The sequence below is a fragment of the Synchiropus splendidus genome, chromosome 1 (genome assembly GCF_027744825.2).
Source record: "Synchiropus splendidus isolate RoL2022-P1 chromosome 1, RoL_Sspl_1.0, whole genome shotgun sequence".
NCBI lineage: Eukaryota > Metazoa > Chordata > Actinopteri > Syngnathiformes > Callionymidae > Synchiropus > Synchiropus splendidus.
In genome coordinates, this window is record NC_071334.1 from 15,873,108 (window position 1) to 15,883,264 (window position 10,157).

The 10,157-nt window shown below is 45.4% G+C and overlaps 2 protein-coding genes across 5 annotated transcripts; both read left to right on the forward strand.

Annotated features, from left to right (window-relative positions):
* Nucleotides 1–580: 580 nt before the first annotated feature.
* Nucleotides 581–3,248, forward strand: LOC128765836 (cytochrome b-c1 complex subunit 10-like). The gene is made up of 3 exons (XM_053877005.1): nt 581–713; nt 2,349–2,486; nt 2,974–3,248. The coding sequence occupies exons 1-2, from the start codon at nt 652–654 to the stop codon at nt 2,467–2,469; spliced, it is 183 nt and encodes a 60-aa protein (XP_053732980.1). The 5' UTR covers nt 581–651; the 3' UTR covers nt 2,470–2,486; nt 2,974–3,248.
* Nucleotides 3,249–3,355: 107 nt separating this feature from the next.
* Nucleotides 3,356–10,144, forward strand: mbd3b (methyl-CpG binding domain protein 3b). Of its 4 annotated transcripts, none has more exons than XM_053876982.1 (8): nt 3,427–3,493; nt 6,676–6,741; nt 7,116–7,275; nt 8,077–8,214; nt 8,354–8,444; nt 8,618–8,795; nt 8,903–9,055; nt 9,274–10,143. In XM_053876982.1, exons 1-7 carry the CDS (start codon nt 3,480–3,482, stop codon nt 9,048–9,050), a joined length of 795 nt encoding a protein of 264 aa, XP_053732957.1. In that variant the 5' UTR covers nt 3,427–3,479; the 3' UTR covers nt 9,051–9,055; nt 9,274–10,143. The 4 variants fall into 4 exon arrangements, with proteins under 4 accessions (XP_053732968.1, XP_053732957.1, XP_053732949.1 ...); XM_053876974.1 differs by having other exon boundaries at nt 3,433–3,493; nt 6,673–6,741; nt 9,274–10,144; XM_053876993.1 differs by lacking the exon at nt 6,676–6,741 and having other exon boundaries at nt 3,356–3,493; nt 9,274–10,136.
* The last annotated feature ends 13 nt before the right edge of the window (nt 10,145–10,157 follow it).

Below are 10,157 nucleotides of genomic sequence, written 5' to 3' on the forward strand. Positions count from 1 at the left end.
GATGATGAGGTCTGATGGCAGGTCTATTTAAGATTCAGGAGTGAAACATACCATTGCGCAGTGGTGGAGTGTCCAGTTTACAGGCCTGGACTTAATAACTTCTTCAGTTTGTGTCACGACTTTACATTAAGGAAGTGGCACTTACTGACAAGTCCACACGCAGCCTGATATTTATTCAGTTAACTATAATGCTTCCTCAGTTATTTTTTTGTTTTTACATAAATATATATTGGTCCAATTATGAAATGCCCTGTATATATATATATGTCGTTAATGTAGCAATACATGTCATTTTAATAACAGATTATACGTTTTCCAATGTTTGGCCTTTGAATATTGTATACTTAAAAAATGAAAAATAAAGCAAAACATATTACACAAGTTGGAAAATGACTACCGAATTTGTGCGGAAAGTGTAAACGCTGACCGGTTCGTAGCCTTAAAAACAACCGTGGTTTCATTGCATCTCCACTCCACTGTTGACGACCTATTCGTGATCTGTTCGGCCTGAAACGACCCCGAGCTGCTTCCGCACGCAAAGTGTATTTCCAAACTCACACGGTAGGGGACGCCCGTCCAGTCGCCGTCGATGGCTTGCCATATCCTGCAGTGAAGAAGAGCCAAGCGCGTAGCTCTAAACGGAAGGTCAGCATGGTCCAGAAAATACTAAACAAGTTCGTCGGGGCGAAATATGTATCAATATTGAGGGCTTGGTAAGTTCGGTCGCTGTCGGTGGAAACGTAAACGCCGCTGGTCGCTTATATTATGTGTGAATTCTGTCAACATTCGTGCCCTTCGTAGTGACCGTTTGCTAGAGTTAGCCGACATCTCCGTAACGCACCTCTGTTATCTTGCCGTGATAGTGTTATCCAGCCTGGCATTGCTGTATGAAGCGATGATGTTACTTGGAATTATATAGGCCTTTCCTTCTTAGTGTCCAGTTAATACGAACACATGCGATCTCCCGATACATTCTGCCACCTGCCTCCTCCTGGGTCTCTCCTCTGACAGGCGATATTTTTTAGTATTTAGGATTGTTTCTTGTCAGAAAAGGTCCAAGAAAGCTGAAGCTGTGATCCGGCTTAAGCGTCACTGCACGGCTGTCGTGTAGAAATGCTCTTGAAGGTTGACGACTGGAGTCTGACCCCACAGACAAGGTGTTAGTTAGAGGGTTAAAGAGAGGGTCCCTCACACCATGAAGACCGCACTACAACTATGTGTAAACATGTGTGTCTCCTTTTGTACCGACATAACTTGAACCACGGCCCTGTTGGACCACTTGTGATCAATATTGTCTTGGATCAGCAGACCTCTGCATGGACTGGAGTTCAGCTGCAAAATGCAGGCCACTTAATGCCGGCCATAATATTGTTGCTGTGGAGGTGTGTCCTGTTGTATTGCATTTTAATGTATCACTAATCATAAGTATCTTTATTCTCATGCCCTTGCTCTATATAGCTCATTCTAAGAACATTGTTTTTCAAGCGTTTCTTTTGTCCGACCCTAAAAGAGCTGGTGTCGGTAAAACTATGGCTTGAATAAACTTTTCCTAATTTCCCATGGGAACTTATCTATCTTTGACTTTGGATGACTTTTTGACTCAAAATGTTCGCAGTATATTCTTACTGTTTCTAATTCAAGTACCTACCATTGGAGCTTGTAGTCTTGACTGAGCATTACGCAACTCTCCCTGAAAACACTAACTGGCGGCTAAATCAGTAGGTGTGTTGGATTTGGGCTCCAAGTGACAGAAGATCTTCTTGGCCATGTGCTATCGTGGTTACTGGCTTGAACTTTTTTTTTGTCCTGAGGAATGGAAATAAAAGGATGAGGAAAAGACCCTGTGAAGTGCCTTGAACTTTTTATTTATTTTTGGACGGGTTCTTATAAATGTTTGACCAAGAAAGCGTCCTGGCTATGAAAGACAACACGGCTCCAAAAAGCCATCTCAACTCGACTTGCTGCCTCTCAGCTCTTGTCAACATGTCTGGTGTCAATGAGCACAAGTTCAGGGAGATGGTTTTTTGATATTTCTTACTTTGAGCTTGACTATGCACTTTGACATTAACGTCTGTCTTATAGCCCTGATTAAGTGATCTTTGACTGTTAATGGCCACATGTCAAGAATCATCATTAACTTTGGCCAAACTAGTTAACCGCTGACTGAGGTATGTGAGAGCTTTTTTTTTCTCAGTGATATCTTTGAAAGCTTCTTTGTTTGGAACAATTATATTGAGGTCGTGCAGATGTGAGGTCAAACTTGCCCTTCATTTATTTGCCAAAAACATGGCATGCACTGAAGATATGGTGTTCAATTGTGTTTATTCTTTCCTTCCCTCTTTATTCAGGGTCCCCAACATGGTGGCGTGGGGCACGGTGGGTGGTGTGGCACTTGTTCACTTCACAGACTGGCGGTTAATCCTTGACTATGTGCCCTACATAAAGGGGAAGTTCAAGAAGGACGAGTGAACCGTCACGTGCAGATTGTGAGTCCTTCACTGGTGTTTCAGCATCCCAACATGTTCATTTAAGACACTGAGACATTCTTCTCCATGCATGTCTTTCTTTTTAGACCCATTTCCATCTGTTGTGAATGTTATCGCCTTTGAAGCAGATGTGTTTATTTTAATCATTAAACATGAACACAGAAGTGAACTCTTCACACACTGAATTCCACTGAGTTACAAAGTGTTTTTGTTTCCAGCTGTTCTCGATGCTCCTTGTGACTCTAGTTGCCACAAACTGCCCGCTGAAAGTCACACAGGCAGATGAAACACTCCAAACCATTATGTGCAATCTGCATCATTTGTCACGCATGCAGGATTATTTCTCCCCTCCTATACCGTTTCTGAATTGAAGTATCAGATCGACCCTCCACCAGTCCACCACAGCTTGAATCTTCTCGCCAGTTCTCCTCAAAGTCAACTGCTATGATCAAATGCTAATGTGTAACAGATGCCTTCATCCCCACAGGATGAACGCTTGAAGATGAACTCATGACTTCTCCACCGCTACAATCGCCACACTCTGCCCCCGGGACCCCACGGATTCTGCGATCCATCTTTGCATATTTAACATGAACAGAGCAACTTGGTCTGCCCAACTCTACTGTACATTTCCGGTCATTAAAACATATATTTTTTTTGTGGAAACATGCTGGTGTTTTCATCTGTATGTTTGCTTTCAAAGAAAACATGAGGAGGTTGAGAATGGTATTTGCACTAAAATAAAAAATATTTTGATCTGAAACTGTATATTTTTGTGAGGTTTTGCTTGATTTCCAAACCTGTTGACTTGGTACATTGGTGCGTGGTGGTTTCTCCATGTTTAAACTCCACCTCTCGCCATGATTCTAATGTATTCATCCAGACAGAAATTTGTGAGGATAATGTCTTTGATTTCTCCACTGGAAGGGGGAGGGGACTGAGGGGAGAAGGGATTTAACAGCGAGTGAGGGCGAAAACCACAGTGTTTTCAAGATGGACAAAAACGAGTAAGTACATCATTCCACTGCTGAAATATCCCGTCGGAATTGTTGTCGCTTCGCCCGACTATACAGTGTGTTGCGGAGACACGCGATTCGTAAAAGTCTCCAGCATCGTAGCGGCGATCCAAGCACTCGATCGGTGGCACGTCAAACCCCGTTGGTGTGTCTGTTCTGCAGATTCGTGCTTGTGTTCAGATACAGCTGCGGAGCGACGAGACGCTTGTTAATGGCCGGTGCTGCGATTAGAATAATGGAGTCGCTTCACTGCGTCGACAATGTGCTGTTGCGATTTGTGGCTCTCCAGCGGACACGGCAACGAACCCGCCGCATCCTCGGAAACTTGACGCGCAGACTGAGCTGTAACTTGTTAAATGGTGTCATGGAATTTGGCGTGACAGTGACTTTGTTCATTCATAAAAGCCGGCACCAAGTGTGAATGACAACGGCAGACATTGTCAAGAAGCACCTTCTGATGCCTCTAAAACCGCGGGGAGACGCTCACGCCAGCGCCAACAAAAACGGCTGTTATTTTGGCGTCTTTTACGAACGTCGGAGGCGAGTGCTGCTGCTGCGATCGTCCGTGATTCTTTATTACTATTCGGGCTCTATTTGCTCGCAGAGGCTGATTGATGTTTCTCATGGGTTTGACATTGCTGTGGCGCGCACCAACGAGACGTGTGCAGCGTGACTTCCGGTATCGTGTTTCAAAACAAGAGTCGGTTTGTCAGGAGGTACACGATTTAGGATGGGAATTGAGAAGTTTATTCTGTTTCTGTGACAGTCGTCAAACATTTCAGCCTTCCTTCCGTCACATTCGCAACTAACACTCTGATAGGCAACATGTCATGTTTGAATCACACAGTTAACCAAACACTGACCCCTGAGGTCAGTGGTGACTGAACGGGTCCAGAAAGGGCTGCTGTTAGTGAGTGCGGGTTGTTGTCAGCTGAAACCAGCGACACCAGACTGAAAATGCAGTCTTCTCTTCAGACACCTGATTGGTGAAGCCGTGTGTGCAAGATGGGTTGGAACCCAAATCTGCTCCACCCGGCCCTTTGAGGACCGGTTTGGTGACCCCTGCTCCAGGTCTGGCCTGTCTGAAGTCGGGTCCTGAGGGCACTTGCAGCCCTGATCAAAGTTCACGTGGCCTGCATCCGCTGTCATAAATGTTAATTATTTGTGACTCTTGACCACTCTCAGTCAGAGGATGTAGAGTTCAACTGAGTGTCACCACCATGTATATGTAACTGCTTTCATACTTGTTGTCTGATATGATGAGTCTGTTACAGACTACCCCCTTATGTGTATTGTTTGGATTTTGAAATGGTGCCTGTACATTCGTTGGCTACGAAGTTAAGCTTTTAAATGATGATGCTACTGTCGTGCTTCTAAGATGTTTTCAACTCGGCAACTCCGAATAGTGAAATGATGACCCTTCGCCACCGAAGCCAAAAGTGTGACGTGATCAAACACAGCGCAGCCTGAACGACGATTTTTGCTTCTCATCAACAACGCGATGCCATAGAATGTTTTTAAATACAAAAATGCGGCGCAGAGGTGAAATGAACGCAATTCTGGAAGCCCACTCCATCATTCTTTAAATCTGTGAGAAAAACAACACATGCCTTCCACTTCAGCGGTGACAGCACCGACTCCCTGGCTCACTGGCCGGTCGGCTGGTGACTGGTTCAACACGGGTCAAAGTGATTGTGACTTTCTGACCCATGTATCACACGTTTCCTCTCTATTAGATCATTTCTTTGTTGCCCATGGTGTCAAGTGTTAAACACATTCTGACCGTCGTCATGGCGACGCCTCAGCACTATGTGTGATCCAATTTCTGCACACAGTGTTCAAGTTTTTGTTCTTTCAAAGTGTTGGAGAGTGAGAATAGAATTGCAGATTACAATGAGTGTGCAACCAAACTATCTAGAGCCTTCTGTTTACATTATCAGACAGTTGTATGACGGGAAATGTTTTTAAAATGATCATTATTTGAAAAGCAAAGTCTGAGACGTTATCGGTAATCGGCCAAGCATTTAAAATTCTACGGCATCAGCCACAAATTTTCAATTTGGTGTGTCATTATATTTAACTTCTCAATAAGAAATACTTAGCTGTATTATGTGTTTCTGTTGTAAAATTGGCCTGCTTCTAATTTATAAAGAAGTCGAGGTACATCAGTTGGTTCCCACACACTTTCACTTCATTGAATCAGTCGCTCCCAACTTCTTATTTTGATGGAAAACTGTTTAATCTTGTGTGTTACCTTGATCATGGTATTATGGATGATTTGAATACAATGCTTTCATTATTTTTAAACCTTTGTTGTCACAGGAAGCTCAGACAATCCTTGTTTCATTCCCCTTTTACTTTGACATTTATTCTGAAAACATGGGATTAGGTTTAACCGAATTGAAATCAATCAATTCGTTTAGTCGTTATTTATGATGTTTTTCAAGCGTTTAAGAAACAATATGAAAGTTCAGATGTTTTGCTTTGAAGTCGAAGCGTGTTTACTTCCGCTACTATCGCAGGGAGGGGGAGGCTCATGTGTTCGCGCTCGTCCTGTTTGCCTTGCGCACGTACACACTGCTCTACCACCGAGCTCGCAGGTAGTGGTGCGGCCCTGCTGCGCGGCGGAGGGATCTGCGCGACGACAAAGAGAGAGGGGATGTTTGCCGACAGGAGCACTTGAGAGGACGCGTGTGTGAATAATGGTCGCGGTAGACGCCTGAGAAGGGAGCAGCCTGTCTCAGATCCGCTCGGCATCTTTCCCGAAGTCAGGTCTATTTAACCGCGATAACTTTTCTCGGACATCGAGGTTACCCGTCCGGGAAATGGAGAAGAAAAGGTGGGATTGCACTGCTCTCCCCAAGGGCTGGAAAATGGAAGAAGTGACCAGAAAGTCGGGTTTGTCTGCTGGGAAAAGCGACGTCTATTATTTTAGGTACTTCACCCAAACAAGTTGACTTAACTTCGGCCTATGTTCACCCGAGTTTGGAAGCAGGCGCGGTTCAAAAGTGATGGGGTGTAAAAACTTTGGGGGTGTTCAATGAACGGGGGGAGGGTCTACTTTCAGGCTGTTCTTAGGCCTCAGACCAACAGCCCCTCACTGTCCCCTCCATTCTCACCTGAACTCACTGTGGAAGTGCACCAGCAACCCCAGATTTGTTCTCATTTAGCAGAGCAGAAGAGCAAGATGAGGATCAGAGGACAGAGAGGGGGGAGGCGGGTCGGTTGTATAGTTTGTGGTAGGCTCCCTACTCTCTACTGACTGTGTTGATGGAACATCTGCATGAGCTGCCGGCACGAATCCACCCACCGTTTTTTGCTCATCGTTCAGGACATTGTAGAACTGCGCCCACACGTGCAATCACAATGTTTCCACAGAAACATGTCTACACCGAGTCCAGGCGGCTGGAGTCGCTTCATCTCACATGAATCAGGGCTCGGGCAGGTTCCCATCTAAGACACATTCACATCTGTGCTTCTACCTGTTTGTGGTTTTCGGTGTTGCATGTGTTGGTGTGGGTCGATGTTTGAGTGTTGTGCTGCTCTGGTTGCTGTGTCTGCGCAAGGCTGTTTTTGTGATTGACTTTAATTCAGTGTCTTCCTCCCGCACCAGTCCATCTGGAAAGAAGTTCAGGAGCAAGCCCCAGCTGGCCCGTTACCTTGGTAACCAGATGGACCTCAGCTCGTTCGATTTCCGGACAGGAAAGATGCTGATGAGCAAACTGAACAAAAACCGCCAGAGACTGCGCTACGACAACAACAACCAGAATAAGGTGGGACCTCACTCTGACCTAGTTGAGATGTGGTTCACTGATGGCCACTGGGCATTTAGGTATCTGGTACATTTAGTCTTTTGTATTTGTCATAACAACTGTTTACAGTGCAATCCAGCTCTGTCCAATCTATCTGTCCATTCATCCATCCATCTACCTACCTACCTAGCTAGCTAGCTCATCCTTGGTAATGTTACTTAGGGAAGCGGTTGTTTCTCAAATGACGCATGAGGTTTGTAGGACTGAAAAATATCTGTGTGGCTCTTACATGAATGACAAATGAACAGGACTGAGGTAGATGAGATCACATGCAAGAAATCTGCCCATCACCAGTACAACCCTGAAATATATGAGTGCTTGTGCTCTTTGGGTGGTGACAGAAAGAGCCATGTTTTGGATGCAGCAGCTGAGATGAGTTTTCTTTGTAGCTGTCCAGACTGTACTTCACAGATGTAGTGATAACCCTGGCCACCAGGGAGAGAGTCAAAGCGGCATGGAACAATGGGAACCCAGGAACTGTTGGTCCTGGAGCACCTCCTATTCAGTCAGGGCAGGGGGATGTAGGGAGAGGACAAGACTCTTCCTCTTAACTTATGACAGGCAGAAGAACATGGGGATCACATGACATTGGTTTGTTGCCGACATGCAACACACCAAATGCATTGCTGTCGGTGACTTCAATGCTGTCAACACACCGGTTTTATTTTAAACCGTGGCGACCCACAAGAGGGCTCTGCTGATGTTTTCTGTCTGTGATACTGAAAAATATAATCTTCCTGTATTTATGTGTTTATGTTCCAGGGTAAACCTGACTTAAACACATCCCTACCAGTCAGACAGACGGCCTCCATATTCAAACAGCCTGTGACCAAGGTGACCAATCATCCCACCAACAAAGTGAAGACGGATCCCCAGAAGGCAGTCGATCAGCCCAGACAGGTGAAAACATCATCTGTGAGCCGCAGCTTTCCTCTCTTATCAAGCCGTGACAGACTAGTGGCGCCTGACAACGTTGGAGGAAGTGAAGTTTGACAACATGTCTTATTTTTTTTTTATTTGTCCTGCATGGTTTCTCCAGCTCTTCTGGGAGAAAAAGCTGAGCGGACTTAACGCGTATGACATCGCAGAAGAGCTGGTCAAAACGATGGAGCTGCCCAAAGGCCTTCAAGGTAAGACACAACTCTCTTTAGGCTGTGTATGTGTGAATGTGTTCAATGATGTTAGACCTGAACACTTGCACTGTACCCTAGTAATGTGTTGGCTAGTCTCATGCTTTTAACCGTAACATACAGTAGAGTTGAACATTGATATGTTTTGTCTTCTTCACATGTTTATCCTGTAGGTGTTGGTCCAGGGTGCACAGACAAGACGCTCCTGTCCGCCATCGCCAGTGCCCTGCACACGAGTGCCGCTCCCATCACGGGCCAGTTGTCAGCCGCTGTGGAGAAGAACCCAGGCGTGTGGCTCAACACCGCTCAGCCGCTGTGTAAAGCTTTCATCGTTACTGATGAGGACATCAGGTCAGCTGCCGCTCGACTCTTACGAGACGCAGTGGCTCACTGTCTGGATTCTGTTCACTGTGGCTGGTTTCAACCACCGACTGTTCACAACTTCCTGTCGTTTGTAGGAAGCAGGAGGAGCTGGTGTACAGTGTGAGGAAGCGGCTGGAGGAGGCGCTGATGGCTGACATGCTGGCTCACGTGGAGGAGGCTGCGAATGAAGGAGAAGCTGTGAAGGAGGAGGGAAACAGCAGCGAGGAGATGGAGAGTGTATAGCAGAGGTGAGTCGAAGCGCTTCAATAAAGCTGTAGTCCGTCATCATCGTGTTAACACAAGTACATGCATCCAGTCGGCATTAATGTCGTGCACATAACCTTGTTCTTCATGTAGTATCGAAAGAAATCCTCCATCCATTTTATGGTTGTTTTCTTTTGTTCTTCTACTGTCTGGCAACAAAGGTGATTTCACAAACCCCAAATGTTTTTTTGTTTTTTTTTAGGTTTCCTCAAGTCTGGATGGTTTCTGTCTGCACCTCAACTCACAAACCCGCACAACCACGAACGGTTCGAGTCCCACACCAGTCCTTCCTCCGTAAACTTTCCTCTAGCTCCTGAAACATTTGTCGGCCTCCTCCAAAACACCCGGAGTCCAAAACCGGGTCTCACCTTGTCCTACAGTGATTGGTCCGAACACCCCACAGGTTGTTATGTACTGAGCAGCTTTCCATTGTTTTAATGCGACAATCATGTCAAATCCAACACATCAGAGTTGATTTGGGTGCTTGCTTGTTTTAGAAAGACTGGAGGTGAATGTTTTGTATATTTGGCTCGATGAAATGTAGAATTTTATAATGGACATAGACTTACGGATGAGTTGTTGTCATCGTTCCACTGTAACACTCTGAAGTAGTTGGATTTTATTAGTCACGTAAGCTGGTCACTCCTCGTACGGTGGAGCCACGACTCGATCGGAACTCATTGCGCGACTTGAAGCTTCTGCCTCTGTCATCAGCGTTATTGGTGCTCACTGATGTATCAAAATGGCCGCCGCGTGCCAAGATCTTAACACGTTACAACCTTCTACCACTGTACGCCAATGTCAGTCATGAAAACTAAGACGTTTCATCTCTCTACATGTTTCTAGTAATATTGGATTATTTGTATTTATATCTGGGGGCCCGATGGTTAATAATGTGCCAGCCTGTAACAAACCCCCAAACTCAGCAAGGTGACTGCTGGAATAGACTTGATTGTATTGCTTATTAAAATGAGTTGGTATGTCAGTAAAGCTGTTGCCGGTGTCCCTTCTTTTTTGATATTGTCTTGAAATGTTGACAGCGTCCTTGCACGAGCTGCGCTTGAGCTCCAATTGTTAATAAAGGCT